The sequence below is a fragment of the Podarcis cretensis genome (genome assembly GCF_951804945.1).
Source record: "Podarcis cretensis genome assembly, chromosome: 2".
Lineage (NCBI taxonomy): Eukaryota > Metazoa > Chordata > Lepidosauria > Squamata > Lacertidae > Podarcis > Podarcis cretensis.
The window spans coordinates 29,719,026-29,736,496 of record NC_137171.1 but is presented as its reverse complement, the minus strand read 5'-3'; the positions used below and the strand labels follow the sequence as shown (position 1 = coordinate 29,736,496).

General features: G+C 42.6%; 2 protein-coding genes and 1 long non-coding RNA gene across 4 annotated transcripts in view; 2 read left to right on the top strand and 1 right to left on the bottom strand.

The window, feature by feature from the left end:
• Positions 1-17,471, bottom strand: part of LOC307209943 (uncharacterized protein) — a 501,253-nt gene that overhangs the window by 376,787 nt on the left and 106,995 nt on the right. The window lies entirely within an intron of this gene.
• Positions 300-6,695, top strand: LOC307210833. Its single transcript, XR_013836165.1, has 4 exons — positions 300-450; positions 3,084-3,155; positions 3,308-4,579; positions 6,600-6,695. It is a non-coding gene; the product is annotated as an uncharacterized lncRNA (long non-coding RNA).
• Positions 15,419-17,471, top strand: part of RPTOR (regulatory associated protein of MTOR complex 1) — a 325,970-nt gene continuing 323,917 nt past the window's right edge. For both annotated transcript variants that reach the window (XM_079965357.1, XM_079965356.1), the window contains exon 1: positions 15,419-17,025. In XM_079965357.1, the coding sequence (XP_079821483.1) occupies positions 16,864-17,025 (162 nt within the window). In that variant the 5' untranslated portion in view covers positions 15,419-16,863. The remainder of the gene's footprint in view (positions 17,026-17,471) is intronic.

Sequence of the window (17,471 nt, the reverse complement as noted above, 5' to 3'; positions counted from 1 at the left end):
AGCTACCAGCATAAGTTTGACCAAACTGCAGGAGGCAGTGGAAGACAGGAGTGCCTGGCGTGCTCTGGTCCATGGGGTCACGAAGAGTCGGACACGACTAAACGACTAAACAACAACAACACCCCCTACTCCCAATCAGTTAATCATCGTCTGTGTGCTTCTCGGGTGCACTTCTGTGTTCCACTTCCTGATATTGTTCAAACCAGGCTTTGTGACATCCGTCCCAGTTTCCATGGTGTTCAATTGTGATGCCCCAAACAATTGCAAAAGCCAAAGCTCTTTCAGTTCCAAGGCTTCTTTTCAAGAAACTTAACATAACTGATACTTCAGTGTGAAGAGACATGCATTTCCTATTATCTCCAGTTTCCTTGGAAATGAAGACTGGACTCATTAGGGTTTTTTGTAAGTGATAGAAAATAGTTGGCGATGAGTGGCTAGAGAGACGAATAGGTGGAGAACTTCTTCATTTTGCACACTCTTACAAAATGTATTCACTTCCTGTTTTACACTGGCTTGATACTTCTTATTATTGCTACTGATTAGTGAGGGTTCTATCCTGCTTCCCACGGCCTCAGATATATGCTTTCTGTTATCTTTGATGGGAGTCAGAGCATTCTAAAATTACTGGCATACTTGAAAGACCTATATTCTGCACCACCTAGTTCCTTTATTGATTCACTAATGATTCATAAATCAGTACTGAATAGTACTGAATAATCTAAAGCAACGATTTCCGGATGAAAGGTTGAAACCCACCATGGTCAGATGCAGTCACGGCTTGTAAAGGATAGTCTGACAGAAGTCCACGTTGCTGGTTGTGCCCGGCCAACAAAAGTACCCATGGGCACTGGCAGAGAAAGGGGGTGCAGTGGGTGCGGTCCGCCCCGGGTGTCATCCCTGAGGGGGGTGTGACATCGCCACGCTGCCCCCTTGCGACATTCACCCCGCCCCCTAGGATGCTTGCCCCGCCCCCACGTGCACATCATGTGTGCCGCTCCAGATGCTGGAGCAGCTTATTATTATTATTATTATTATTATTATTATTATTATTATTTATTATTTATACCCCTCCCATCTGGCTGGGTCCCCCCAGCCACTCTGGGCGGCTTCCAACAAAACACTAAAATACAATAACCTATTAAACATTAAAAGCTTGCCTAAACAGGGCTGCCTTTAGATGTCTTCTAAAAGTTTGGTAGTTATTTTTCTCTTTGCCATCTGGTGGGAGGGCGTTCCACAGGGTGGGCGTCACTACCGAGAAGGCCCTCTGCCTGGTTCCCTGTAACTTGGCTTCTCGCAGCGAGGGAACCGCCAGAAGGCCCTCAGCGCTGAACCTCAGTGTCCAGGCAGAACGATGGAGGTGGAGACGCTCCTTCCGGTATACTGGACCGAGGCCGTTTAGGGCTTTAAAGGTCAGCACCAACACTTTGAATTGTGCTCAGAAACGTACTGGGAGCGAGTGTAGGTCTTTCAAGACCGGTGTTATATGGTCTCGGCGGCTGCTCCCAGTCACCAGTCTAGCTGCCGCATTCTGGATTAATTGTAGCTCCACAGCTAGCTCCACATCTGCCCATGGGCAGCCAGCCTAATACTCATTTTGATGTTTTTGTCCAGCTCTGATATCGGCACATGCTAGAATGACTGGGTTGCATGTTTGGCCAATCCTCTGCCTGAGCAAAGTGCATTGTTTTAATTTCAGCTTAAAATTGTTAAATAAGAAACGGTCTCTGTTCTGACCCCCTTGGCTTATGTACTTTTAAAAAGGTGAATTGTTGGCCTCTGTAACAAGGCTGAGGCTGAGGCTGGAACCCCCCCCCCCCCAAACCCCCAGTAAATCTCTTGTTAAATATTTTATTTCCTTCTTTTATAGAAGGACCTTTGTGATTGCTGGGTTTGGTTAATCACTGAGCCCCAGATGGAGATTTGCAGAAGTAAATGTTATGCCCTTTTCGTGACACATTAAAAAGTAAAGTGCATCCACAGCTGTGACCTTGCCATCCTCGTCAGGGATCAGTTTTCCACATAACAATGGCATCAGTTCTGCCACTGAGCCGCTGGCATGCTGAGAAGCTGTCTTTTGCTCTGGCAGGAGCTATTATAACCTAAATTTTGCTAAGGCAATGTGGTTCCACTATCTTAGGTATGCCCTCATTTGCAACACTGCAGAAACAGGTGGAATTTGCCCTTTATAGTTAAAGGAACCAAAATGGGAGCCTCCTTTGCCTTTTTCAAAAATGTTCTCCTCTCACTGCTGCTGTTCCTGTCCTCTTGAACTACACTACACTTGATCTTAGCCAAAAGGCCGAGAAGTGAATGGCACTACAGTGGTACCTCGGGTTACATACGCTTCAGGTTACAGACTCTGCTAACCCAGAAATAGTACCTCGGGTTAAGAACTTTGCTTCAGGATGAGAACAGAAATCGTGCTCCGGCGGCGCAGTGGCAGCAAGAGGCCCCATTAACTGTGCTTCAGGTTAAGAACAGTTTCAGATTAAGAACGGACCTCTGGATTGAATTAAGTACTTAACCCGAGGTACCACTGTACTTAGCGGGAAGAAACTCCAATGAAAATCCTCGTTATTGCATATTTTACATGGCTGTTTATTTGTATATATTTTAAAATTTTATATATATGGATGTTTTATGATGGCCTATATTTGTAATACGGGACGCAGGTGGCGCTGTGGGTTAAAGCCTCAGCGCCTAGGACTTGCCGATCGAAAGGTCGGCGGTTCGAATCCCTGCGGCGGGGTGCGCTCCCGCTGCTCGGTCCCAGCGCCTGCCAACCTAGCAGTTCGAAAGCACCTCCGGGTGCAAGTAGATAAATAGGGACCGCTTACCAGCGGGAAGGTAAACGGCGTTTCCGTGTGCGGCTCTGGCTCGCCAGAGCAGCGATGTCACGCTGGCCACGTGACCCGGAAGTGTCTCCGGACAGCGCTGGCCCCTGGCCTCTTAAGTGAGATGGGCGCACAACCCCAGAGTCTGTCAAGACTGGCCCGTACGGGCAGGGGTACCTTTACCTTTACCTTTATATTTGTAATGCCTAATAACAGTTTAGCAAAGTAAGTAAATCCTAAATACAGATACATCACCTATACCTCTTCACAGTATTTGGAATTACAAGGAGTCAGAGAGGGTGTGCCCCCTTACTTATAGTGAGTAAGTTATTGTTTTTAGGAGGGAGGAGGATGCTTTGAATAACTTGGGCTTAGGAGAAATTTGGGTTGGGTCTTGTGGATTTCCATAAGGCCCTTCTGCCTTTCTCTCCATAACTGAAACAGTACTTTCCCCGCATTGTGTATCCTAGTCCATCAAGATCCTGGAAAATGAATAAGTTGAATAATGTCTTCTGTGTGAATGCTGAGCTATGGGAATTTCCCACGCTCCATCTGTCACTTAACTATGCAGAGACTGCAGCAACTTTTTCTTGGTGGGTTTGGACAAGCACAGGGTGGGGCAGGTGAACATCTCTGTCTCGTAACTGCTTTAGAGAAGATGAATGCCTGAAGGAATCCATAGTATAGAACACTTGCTTTGATGCAACATTAGATGCTAATTAATTAGCCAGCATCGTATGATCTCCAGATATTGTGGACTACATTTCCAATCTTTCCTTATTGTTGGCCATGCCGTCTGGTGTTGATGGTTGTACTCTGAAACATCTGGAGGGCATCAATTTGCCTACCACTGGGAGGATACAGTGGTACCTCGGGTTACAGACACTTCAGGTTACAGACACTTCAGGTTACAGACTCCGCTAACCCAGAAATAGTACCTCGGGTTAAGAACTTTGCTTCAGGATTAGAACAGAAATCGCACAATGGCGGCGTGGCGGCAGCAGGAGGCCCCATTAGCTAAAGTGGTATCTCAGGTTAAGAACAGTTTCAGGTTAAGAACGGACCTCCAGAACGAATTAAGTTCTTAACCCAAGGTACCACTGTATCTAGTTTGCCTGGGACATTAAATAATGGAGACCGTGTTGCTGCTAAGGCCCTCAAATTAGCACCCAGAGTGCCAGAGATAATGAGGGCAATGCCACATAAGTCTGGTGTCTGCACCTGGACTAACATGTGTGTGCCAGGGCCCTGGGGGCTGATGTTAGTTGTTGCAGCATTCTGCTTGTTGTTTTTAATTAATAGGGGGAAACCTGTTTGCCATGTACATGTTTACAGAAGCTTGTTTATTATGTCGACTTCAAAAATATAGCAATGTTAACTGCAACAAACTGGTGCCTATTCCCAAGTAAATGTGTTTATCAACAGAGAAGAGCCCCATTTTACCCCTATTGTTAACAATGGTGCCGTGATTTAAATATGTTTCAAGTGCAAAACTGCACATGCTTTGTCTGTTGCTCTGTGGAACGACTGTGAGGCGTGGGAGGAGAAATGCCCATTGTATGCTTCATAACTGAAGTAATACACATGGCTGTCTAAGGAGGCCTCTGAAATGACCTAGCTGCACCACTGAGAGGAGATCAGTCTTGCTGACTGGAAGTAGATGAGCGCAAGGACTGAGTGATTCTATTGCCGGTCCTTGCTGCTGAGAGATGGCAGCCTATATACCTGATGTTTTGCACAAGGTGGCAGTTATCTTTTATATATATATATATATATATATATAATATTTATTAAAGTTTTCAAAAAATTATCTAAAATAATAAGAACAAAGGAAAAGTAAAAAGAAAAAATACATACAAAACATACAAACCACATACAATAACAAGTATAATTTCAGTCCCTTATGTTCATAAGCCTTACTTTCCCGACCTCCTCGTACCTCCCCTTCCTGTATTCCAATCTCTAATTAGTTCAATTCAGCAAATCCTTCCCCTTATCTCAATTAACTTTTTTAATCTTCCTTTTCTTAATACCTGATCATTACAGCTGAAAACCCCTTAATTTCCAAATCCACATCGTTCTTTCATTCAGTAATTTTACAATTTTTATTAAGGTAGTCCTTAAATTTCTTCCATTCTTCTTCCGCCGTCTCTTTTCCCTGGTCTCGGATTCTGCCAGTCATTTCTGCCAGTCCCATATAGTCTATTACTTTCATCTGCCATTCTTCAACGGTGGGTAGATCTTCTGTCTTCCAATACTTTGCGATGAGTATTCTTGCTGCTGTTGTGGCGTACATAAAGAATGTTCTGTCCTTCTTTGGCACCAATTGGCCGACCATGCCCAGGAGAAAGGCCTCTGGTTTCTTCAAGAAGGTAAACTTAAATACCTTTTTCATCTCATTATAGATCATCTCCCAGAAAGCCTTAATCCTTGGGCACGTCCACCAAAGGTGAAAGAATGTACCTTCAGTTTCTTTACATTTCCAACATTTATTATCAGACAAGTGGTAAATTTTTGCAAGCTTGACTGGGGTCATGTACCACCTATAAATCATTTCCATAATATTCTCTCTTAAGGCATTACATGCCGTAAATTTCATGCCGGTGGTCCACAACTGTTCCCAGTCAGCAAACATAATGTTATGACCTATATCTTGAGCCCACTTGACCATAGCTGATTTAACCGCTTCATCCTGGGTATTCCATTTCAACAGCAAGTTATACATTCTTGATAATATTTTAGCATTGGGTTCTAACAGTTCTGTCTCCAGTTTTGATTTTTCCACCTGAAAACCGATTTTCCTATCTAACTTATAAACCTCCATTATCTGATAGTAATGGAGCCAGTCTCGCACTTTATTTTTCAGTTTCTCATAACTCTGCAATTTCCATTTATCCCCTTCTTGTTCCAGAATCTCCCCATATTTCGGCCATTTGGATTCCATATTAAGTTTTTTTACTGCCTTTGCCTCCATTGGAGACAGCCACCTTGGAGTTTTATTTTCCAGCAAATCTTTGTACTTGACCCAAACATTATATAATGCTTTCCTAACAACATGGTTTTTAAAAGCTTTATGGACTTTCACCTTGTCATACCACAAATATGCATGCCACCCAAAAGCGTTATTAAAACCTTCTAAATCCAAGATATCTGTATTCTCCAGAAGTAGCCATTCTTTCAACCAGCAGAAAGCTGTTGCTTCATAATTTAATTTAAAGTCTGGCAGGGCAAATCCCCCCCTTTCCTTTGCGTCTGTTAGAATCTTAAATTTTATTCTGGGCTTTTTGCCCTGCCAAACAAATTTAGAAATATCTTTCTGCCACTTCTTGAAACATTCCATTTTATCAGTTATTTGCAATGTTTGGAATAGAAATAACATTCTAGGCAATACATTCATCTTTATAGCTGCAATTCGCCCCAACAAGGAAAGCCTCAAATTTGTCCAAATTTCCAAATCTTTTTTCACTTCTATCCAACATTTCTCATAGTTGTCCTTAAACAAATTTACATTTTTAGCTGTCATATTAATCCCCAAATATTTAACTTTCTTAACCACAGTTAAACCTGTCTCATTCTGAAACCTCTCCCTTTCAATAGGTGTTAAGTTTTTCTCCAATACCTTAGTTTTAAACTTATTCAATTTAAATCCTGCTACTTGACCAAATTCTTGAATTATTTCTAAAACCCTTTTTGTACTGGACTCTGGCTTTTGTAATGTAAGAACAAGGTCATCTGCAAATGCTCTCAGTTTGTACTGTCAAGGTGGCAGTTATCAGGGGCCAGAGCTGGCTTCTCTCACTAGCCAAGACAGACAGCGGCAATAGTGGAGGAACATCCCATTGCCTTCACTCCCCCATGTCAGCTTGAAGAGTGCTGCAGCAACATTATTTTACTGAAGTGGTACTGCAGGATTTAGACTACTGATCTCCTCTGAGTGGACTGGATACACTCTGGTGAGTTTATCTGTTCACATTCGCTGCGTTTTGCACCTAATACTTGAGCTTCTTGTCCAACTGGCTGTCTTAACCTAGTACCAGATTTCTTCTAATCTTTTCTAGTATTCTTTCCCCCATGGAAAACCTTGAAGGCTTTAACCCACTGACTGCTGCTACTCCCGACAAACATCCATTGAAACAAATAGGTTTTTTGTGGGATCAATATTTGGTAGATTGTGCTTGAAATTCTAAACAATTTGACATTTGAGGGTGGTATTTTGTGTGGTTGGCAATTAGAAATAAGCAGGTTTGTAATATCTCATTGTCTCAACATCTGCTCTCTAGGCTGTGGGGAAGTTTACATTTTGAAGGTGACACTTCAAAAATTCTTTGTAGGAACAAACTATTTGGCAATTTGGAAAGGCAAGGAACTAGCCTATGCATTTCTCTTGCTCCCTTGTGCACCATGAGCTACTTTCTTGGCTAATGTGAAACAAATGTACCTATATTCATCTGTCAAATGTTGGAAGGTATGCACCCATTACAGGAATGAATAAAAACACTGCCTGTGCCAAGCAAGTCCCATAACAGCCAATCTTCTTTCATTGCCTGGACTGCGAGTCTGGATGGATAACTGAGTGAATTATATATAAGTGTGTGGTGTGAAGAGATTGCCTTGCTCTTTTCCATTCTTCTGCTGTTTGTTTCTTTCTCTTCAGCAATGTTTTCTGGCTAATTTTCAAACTGATGTTTTATCTTATTCCATGTTCTTATTCTTTTTTTAGGAGGCCAAACACCACACCATGGGATATACCTGGGCCTGAAAGCCTGAGGTGTTATCCTGTAACAAATGTATGATCTGTGAGGTGTAACTGTGGGGCAGTCATTCTGGGCTTGCCACTTCTCCCTTTAAAGGCGGCAGGAGGGGATATTAGTTTGCCTATGAACATTAATTTCAGCACATGCATCTTCAAATTTTCCCGTTGCTAGGCCTGGAGTATTAGCTGGTTATGTGAATTAACTTACAAGACAGTTGAGCTCTTGCAAAGCCCTCTTTTTTGACCAACCAGCTTAGCTCAACTGCAACATGTGCTATCCTTGATGCACTGCTCTAAATCATCACTCTGTGATGCCAAATTGTTCTTTAGAGTGTAAACCTGTCAGCAAGACCTGTTTATGGTTTTATTTGCATAGATCCCAGATCCTGCTTAATGAATAATAATACCAGAGGTTTTACGCTCCAGCAGTACAATTTTACAGTTCTTCTGTATCTTCTTGTTTTGTACAGCTTGTATGTAATTGAGGATACAGCATACCAAGATAGAGAAAGGAGTGTGGTGACTGTTAACTGAGAATTGGCTTGGGTCTTGCAGTGTAAACTGATTCAAACAAAACCAGGATTCAAATCAAGCCTGGGTTTTATTCCTTATTCCAGAAATCTCTACCCCACAGAATATGATTGATGTATCTTATGTCAAATAGAAGAACTCCAAAATGTCACTTATATTTGGAATTCTAATTTGGCTACTTTACCAGTAAAGCACATTTGTTCAAGTGTATGCTCGTGCACACACACACACACACACACACACACACACACACACACTTCACTTCTCCTTAAAGCATAATGCGGTTTTGAGTTTCAAAATAGACTAAAACCATTTATAGCCAATGTAAAAGTATTTTTTTCATTAAGGAAATAAGAATGGATGCACAGCCCCATGAGGTTATATAGCTGGCAAGGTTTTGTTTTGGGTTTTTTAAAAAAAATATTAGTTCAGCTGTGGCCCAGTGGATACTTAGGGGGTTAGGGAGTTGGGTCATCTGGCAAGGCTGGACTGGAGACCCTGCTTACATTTGTTCAGTTCTTCCCATCCTTTTAAGGACTGCAGCTGATTTTCGCCAACTTTCATAGACACCAAGGACTAGCAAGACAGCAGAAGCATATATATGGATAGAACTGCCTGCTGCCTGTGGCAAGGAACAGCTGGGGAGATGTGCAGTCCAAGGCCAGAATAGGAGTGAAGAGTGCAAATGAGGATTAAGTTGCATTGGTAGAACAGTGTGCCTCTCAGCTGGAATACAGCTGCAGGTCAAGACTGTGGAATATTGCCAAGCTGCAAGGGGAGCATATATCTCAGCGAGAAAGGAGTGCTGCAGGTCAGAATTGAGATGCATTAGCAGAGACGTGCAAAGGAAGGTTGTTGACAATCTTGTCTGGCACTAACCCATGCTCTTAAGTCCTCGCTGGCTTCATTTTCAAGGCAGGTTATTTTTCTCATTTTCCTTTTTAAAACAACAACAACACCACTGCATCCTGGTTTTAACATTTAGTTTCCCAGTTTTTTCCCTTCTCAATTTGTCCTTTGCTTTCTTTTCTTTTTTTGCTGCTGCTGTTTTGGATTGCTGAAGGAATCCAAGCTAGCACATTCCTTCCTGAAGGCAGAATGAGCACGGCTAGCTTTAGTTCTGTTCCTTTTGTAAATCCCATATATGTTCAGGTAATTGACTCTAAGTAAGATTTATGTTTCTACAGTGGTAGCATAAAAACAAAAGTACAAGCATTAGTTTTGCAGAGGGAAGGATGTAACAAGCACGTGTTTACACCATATGCTGCATGCATATTTAGGAGGCTGTAGAGTTTTATGAAGATGAGATATTGTTATGGAACATGTGAATTGGCAGTAGCTCCATTGCTGCATAGGACACAGCCTGGTTTATGTGGCCAAGCAACTCAGAAGGAAAATTTGCTATGGGAACATCAGGCACCAATTCACCAAGTCAACTCATTATTATCAAGGATTTTACTCTTTCACTGTGGATTCAGAACATAGGCATTCTAGAGGCAATGCATTATCTCAAAAGGATGATATGGGAAATCTTAGCAAAAGGTCTATATGCCCCCCCTTTTTTTACAGAACATTTGGCCAACATTCAATTATTATATTTGGAAGGTTATGGTATGAAACATGGCTGGCATGCATGTCTATGGTATGTTATTAGGAAAAATATAGAGAGAGAGTTTGGAAGGAGTATAAAAACCTGTTAGAGAGAAAAACACCTTTATGGCTGTGTGTATCTTCATCAGTCCAGAAGCTTCAAAAATCAAGGAAACTTCAAAAACTAGCAAGGCCTGAAGACATTACAAAATATTCAGACTGAGTAACCCAATAATACAACATGAGGGTTGGAGATTTCAGTATAATCTTCTCTCTGTCTCTGTCTCTGTCTCTCTCACACAGAGAGAGAGAGAGAGAGAGAGAGAAAGAGAGAGAGAGAGCTGCTGCTAATCCTGAGTCAAGGAGTTATATTTTATACAAAGATGGTGTCACGAAGGATTGAGTGATATAAGTAAATGAATAAATAAATAAATAAATTTAAACAGCAGTTCTTTGAGTATCATCTCTAGCCAAAACAAATAAGGTAAAGGACTTGCATTTTGTGAAGGTGAAGCTTTGGAGAGGGAGATTGCAGACACAGAGGAGTGGAACCAGTTCAAAGCTATTTGAAGGCTCCTCAGCCCATTGATCTATTCTTAGTTGACTCACATCCTAAGTATTCATAATTTTCAAGCATTGAGCGAATGGGTTAGGCAGCAGTTCAGAGCCCTGATCCATTGTGCTGTTGCTGTTGTTCTGGATGGGGTGGAGGTTTTTCTCTGCCAAGCCCAAAACAGCTCTGCCTGCCTCTGCAGCATCACTACTTTAGTGCAGAGGGAACAAGCGTCACTCTTTTGGCATGGAGCTTCCTGTTCGACACACCAAAAGATGTAGCTAGGTGGCAGCACCGCTGCCGGCATTCCCATGGGTGGTAGTTCAGACGACCCCCAAGCAGCGTGTTCCAGGCTGAGACAGAACCAAATCCACAGGATCCTTGGCTGGTGCCACTGCTAACACTGGCTGCCATCCATGCCCGGTCATTATACCAATTCTAGGCTGATCCCTTGTTGGTGTGAGTGATGCAGCTGCAGATGTGGTAGTGGCTATGCTGCTTCATCATGCCCCGCTGATGCCAGGCTGGGGTTTGGATTTCTCTGCCCTCTGGTCTGCTGAGAGCAAAATGAATTACTCTCTAGTAAATGTGCTTAGGATTCAGATGAGAGTCACAGGCTGAAGAAACGGGTCTTCACTAAATTTGACTGATGCATAAGAAACATTTTAAAGTTTACATTTAAGGTGTACGCAAAAGATTATTTATTGGGCCAACTTCCTCTGCTTTCTCCAGGTGAATTCTAGAACTCAATTTAGTATATTATTTTATGAAGTTATATTAATTTTATATTGTATCTGGTGTTGTTTTTACATGAGCCACTTTTGCCATGTATGTAGATTTGAATGTGAGATATAAATGCTTTAAATAAATAAGCAAGGGAAAACATAAATGATATTCTCCTGCCATCCATTGCAAGTTTCTGCCAGTCAAAAATTAATGCTTGGTACCCATTGATTTATACAATATGTAGGCAGATAGTGGACCCTTTTCTGTGCCACATTGACAGCTGGGGATTCAAGTGTATTCCTAGAAGGGTAACTGTATGAATACTGTTTCACAAACACAAGCTGCTTTTCAGTGCCCATGGCTCAATCTACTTCAAGGTGGTTTGTGGTGATGTGCTGAATTGGGACAGAACACTTATGACTGTTTTGTATGAACACAAGAGCTTGAGGCTTTTTAGTTCATAAAAAGGCGGCTTGAGGGGCACATGGGAGAGAGCAACTAGAGAGAATTGTGTCTCTTGTAAAAGAGAGAAGTCAGGGTCATCTAGTAAAATGGACTGGAAATAGGTCCAAGACAAACAAAAGAAAGCACTTCACACAGCTTAAATAATCAACAGCATGTGTTGATTGCTGCTAGCTTAGGTAGCTTCTTTTTTAAAAAAAAAAAAAACACCTAGAAAACTGGATGGAGGCTGCATCTATCAATAGTTATTGGTCCTGATATTTAACCTTCCATGTACCAAAGCTTTAAACTTGTAAGTATCAGATGCTTTGCATCTGTGGCGTAGTGTGTGCATACGTGTGGGGGGACACAGGGTTGGTTTCCCTGGGTGCAAAATTTCAACACCCAGTGATGCCTCAATACAGCTGTGTGCTTGTGTCACTGGGGTCCATTGAAAATGGCTTCTCTATGTGGACCAGGAAATGACCTCTCCAGACAACAGAACGACTCTTCTTTTCTAATCTCAGTAGCTGCAATCTCCTGGGTGACATGGAAGCCATTAGATGTGCATGCATACTCTGTCCATTTCCCTCCCTCCCACCCGCTTCACACAGCCCCAGCACTGGCAACCCATGCTATGCCACTGTTATGGATAAACAATAGGTCAGGGACTTTGTCTTCATGCCAGAGGCATGTAGCTTCCTATTGCTTGGGGGGGGGATGCTGGGCTAGATAAACCTTGGTTTGATGATGATGATGATGATGATGATTTCAACAGAACATTAAAAACAGAATAAAACTTCACTGCTTATGCAGATGCTCCAAACCAGATTCACCTGTGCTTCACATAACATAGAGCAGCTGTACACACATCTGAAAGTGCCTAGTTTGTGTCTAAGCAGCTCTAGTCAGATTTCAGCAGAGGGACAAGGAGATTTTAGTGATGTGGGTGAGATTCACAGCAAGCTCCAGCAGCTCCTGCTCCTGGATATATTGATAACGAGATGGGATCATGTCCTAGATACACATGTCAATCCTTTTATGTAAGAAAGTGACAGTTTGATAACATTGCTGCAGTTACCATGCGATATAAAAATAAAATAGCTAGCTAAATGCTCCTACTTTTCCACAACAAGAAGACATGATAGAACCACTGAATTGGCTAGAGACATATGTGCCCCTTAGAAATATTCATCGTACCAGATTTGAAATGTTGTGAGGAACGTCCATCCCTAAATGTGTATGAAATAGGGCTGCCATAGATCCAGAATTTCCAGGACGTAGACGGGATTTGTCCATCGGAAACAGTGCCCGGGTGGAAATCACTTTAATGTCCGGGGGAAAAAATTAATAAAAATCTGAACATATGGCAACCCATGTCGGAAGTGTAGATTTTGGCAAATTTCTATAAAAATAGCTCCAAACTTTTCACTTTTTGAAATATGGCAACCCTAGTATGAAAGTTAATTTAGTTGCTTTTTCCTTTTGACCCACCATTTGTGCTGTCTTACATTTTCAGCTGACATTTCTTTATTTTTCTTGTAAGGTAAAGGTAAAGGTAAAGGGACCCCTGACCATTAGGTCCAGTCGTGGCTGACTCTGGGGTTGCGGCGCTCATCTCGCTTTATTGGCCGAGGAAGCCGGCGTACAGCTTCCGGGTCATGTGGCCAGCGAGACTGAGCCACTTCTGGTGAACCAGAGCAGTGCATGGAAACGTCGTTTACCTTCCTGTTGGAGTGATACCTATTTATCTACTTGCACTTTGACGTGCTTTCGAACTGTTAGGTTGGCAGGAGCAGGGACTGAGCAACGGGAGCTCACCCCGTCATGGGGATTCAAATCACTGACCTTCTGATCGGCAAGTCCTAGGCTCTGTGGTTTAACCCACAGCGCCACCTGCGTCCCTCTGGTCAATTTTATCTTGTACCTCTGGTCAATTTTATCGCCTTTTTCTGAACCTTCTCCAGTTCTAGTATATCATTTACAATGTGTTGCAGAAAAGCAGGTAAACCATATCCTTTATCAGTTAAGTATTTAGTAGCTGAAGAAGTGCAAGAGAGTAGATAGTGCTGCTCTGAGCTCCCTGGGTTTGGCAAAAGTTTTCATTGCTCCTTGCTGTCAGTTGCACAAGCTAATAAAAATGATGTCTCAGGAGAACAAGGAAAATTCTATTCCAGTCCTAGCAGTGCCAAGTATGAAATTCATGACAACATCTAGTCAGTTATTGGATAGGCTAAAGGATGATTCCTGTGGTGAGAAAGTGAGAATTTGTTTAAGTTATTCAGAGATATTACTGGTTGTTTATTGAATTTGAGAATATATTAGGATAAACTTGAGAGTTGTGAAAGGGTTTGAAAGATATTTACATAGTTCTGTAGGTTGCTGTTTCTAGAGGTGTTATTTGGTTATTTTTAACTGGCCTTTTTGTTTCTTTCTTGCCATATGCTTGAGTTATATTTTAGGTTATCTTCAATGATAAGTGAGTATTTTAATTTTTAATTTTTTTAAAAAAATATCATTTATTTATTGATTACATTTATATCCCACCTTTTCCTTCAAGGTGGTGCATATGATTCTCCTCTTCCTCATTTTACCTTCACAACAACCCTTTGAGGTAGGTTAGGCTTAGAGGCAGTGATTGGCACAAGATCACCCAGTGAGCTTCTGCAATGCCTTGCTTTCTAATGAGAAAAATTGGAACATCATTTTTCATTCTGCAAAATGCCAAAAATTGGGAGTTACATCAAATTTCTTGATTTTTGGAGGTACAGTGAGCTTTTTAATTTTTTCCAGCACTGTACTTATTTTAAGTGGCTCAAACAATTCCAAATAATATTATTTTATTTAGGCTTCTTTTTTAAAAAATCACACACCTTGATCTTGAACAAGTAATTTTAAACATTGAAGCTTGAAGCCAGGCATTTTGGTACAATGTAGTTTCAGATTCCACTGTTAAATAGCCCCAAACATTCCTATGCTCTCTATTCCTTGAACTAGGAGTCCTGGCAGGGTAAGTCTTACACATACACAAGTTATAGACAAAATAAAAATAAAAATATCCTTTAAAGCAATTTGATGCTTCAACAGAATGTCAAACAGGTGTGACTGTCACCATAGGCATAGCCAGGATTTATTGGGGGGGGGAGGGCAGGCTTTATGTTGGGGGGAGGACAGAACTGAGTTATCTGCAGTGCAATTGGTCAGTTAAGTATTTTTATTTATTTATTTGATTTGGTGGGGGCAGCTAGCCCCCTGCTCCTCCCCCCCCCCCGCCCTGGCTACGCCCATGCTTGTGACTTTACGATAAAAGTAAATTGGAGCTCACCACATCTTTTGTAATATACATGCCTCGGAAAGATACACCTGCAAAGGAACTTTTACTATTGCCATGGAACAATCCAAAAATGTACAGAGAAAGACATGCATTGTTCTAACCAGCACTACAGTAAAAAATAAATAAAAATATGTTGGCGTGTTTTCAGTTAAGTTGGGAAGTTGGCATGTTTTTTCCCCCCAATTAAGGATAATTAAACGAATTTTGGTGTATCTGAAGTGTGCATGCACACGAAAGCTCATACCAAGAACTAACTTAGTTGGTCTTTAAGGTGCTACTGAAAGGAATTTTTTTATTTTGTTTTGACTATGGCAGACCAACACGGCTACCTATCTGTAAACGAATTTTGGTTCATTTTGACAATCTCCCCCCCCCCCCATATTAAATTATGAAGATCACGGTGATCTCATCGCCTTATCTAATCTATCACCCAGTAATAGCTGCCCTATTTCTGAAGCTGGGCCAAGGCTATTTCCTCTGTGCCACCCCCGTAGCTCTGCCTGTTGCGGGCGGCGGCGGCGGCTCGCGCGGCTGAACGCCATCACGTCTGTTGCCGCGGCAACCCCGGCGCTCTCGGCCCCTCCCACCACCTCTGCCTCCAACTCCTTCGTATTTAAAAGGCGCCTGACGCGGTATGAGCCGGCCGACGGCCCGTCGCCGCAATGCATTCTGGGCCTCGGCAAAATGGCTGCCTCCTTGGTGCGCTGCTGCTGAGGGGAGTTGGGCTGTCCGGCAACCCGGGACTTTTTCCTTTTAAGCTTCCCGAACCCCGCTGTCTTGGGGACTTTTCTTCACGCGAAGAGGAGCCATCAGCTGTCCCGAGACGGGGGACACGATGGGACCAAGTGGGCGCCCGTCGCGGCAGCCGGGCACAGGGCAAGTACCTCCACGGGGGTAGGACGTTCCTTCTCGGCCACCGGAGACCATAAGCTCTTGGAAACAGGCCCAGTCCCTGCTCCTGAGCCCGACTGCACCGCCAAGGGCTGGACTTTGTCGTGAGTGAGCCCCCTTTCCCCTGCATCCTCTCCGAGGATAGGGATAGCCGCGCCTGGAGCAGAGGCGACTTCGGCTAAAGCTGCAAGCTCCATCTTTGCTTCCTATTATTTTGTCTGTAATAGGACAGACATCCCGACCCCACATTCTTAAGAGTTCTGCCCTGAACAGGGTACCACGTTGTAAGCCTATCCCGCTCTGACGGTTCCCTTGTGGCAAGAATCCTGTGCTAAGAATCTCCATATTTGAATCCAAAGTAGACCCGCTGAAACTCTCCCCCTGCAAATGTTGCCTTAAGGAGGACTTAGATGAACAGCAGTTCCCACAAAGAATTCCCACTGTTGCTAGAGATACAAGAGGTTCCTAATCTGATTCTCCACCCTGGATAAGAACTTTTGTCACTCAACGTCTCTTACATTGCCTGCAGTCTTTTTGTGTGGTATAAAGCGTCAGCTTTAACCTAAACAAGACTACCAAACATCCTGCAACTATAGTAGTATTTACATCTTGCCCATTGATTTGCAATGTTTAGACCACTTGGCTAGATTCCCAATGATACGTCACATTCTTCTACTGAAAATAGTTCTATGCCCATCTTCTAAAACTTTATTCTGAATGAATATTCATTGATATCATTTCTGCTGGGTTATGTCATAATTTCTGCTGTGACCAGGAACCACATATCTCCCTAATTCTGAAATAACAGTGACAGTGAACTATATCTTATTCCTGAAGAAGGCAACAACAACAACAAAGGATTTAACATACATATCTCTAACCCATGAAGCTAGAGGGTGATAATCCATTTGCTATCAGATACTGTTACTTGTCCCTTGTTTAAGGATTGCAGCACTCCTTAAATTTTCTCATCCCAGATAGGAAACCCCCAGTTGCTGAGCAGGGAATATTGCAACACTCTCTGGAACAGTAGCACTTGCAAATCCACTTTGAAAACGGCTCCTTTCCTGCATACAGCTCCTTTCCAGAAAACATCTTCTGGGAACAAGAATTGCCAGATTCCTTTGTCCTTCCAACTACTTTTTTCTGGACATTGTGTTGGAGTGGAGGTTTCTGATCCCTGGTTACATTAGTTCCTTTTCTTCTGATGGAGTCTGACATGCTGCAGTCCCCCCTCCTAGGGCTTGGGGAAGAAGATGAGTCGGACATGACTGACTGGAATCTGCCCTTGGCCTTCATGAAGAAGAGGCACTGTGAGAAAATTGAGGGCTCGAAGTCACTGGCTCAGAGTTGGCGGATGAAAGACCGGGTAAAGATATATAGTAGCAAATTTTATTTGAAAGGGAGATTCTAATTTTATTCTTTGCTTGCTTGAAGTCTGCACGTTGTCCTTGGGTACACCCCTGGACCTTTATAATTTTGTTTAGCTTTGAATACTTATAAATTGCTACAGTCATGTTGCTAAATTATGCATTTGGTTAAATAATGCTTTAAATTGTTTGTCATTTGTTTCCAGTCTTATGCATGAAAGAAACAAAGCTAGCTGTCTTGGGGGGAGTTCACCTAACAAAAACTGTCAGTGGAAGCCCCCTGAAATTGGCTCAGGGAGGTCAGGAGAACCCCCAGAATATTGCACTGGGTGGGCGTGGGGATTGTTCCATCTGAGAAGCTGATATACTTGCACAGACAGGATATTCATTATAGTGTGATGCTGAATTCCACCCTTGGTCCATTAGAAAAAAACTCCACAGTTGG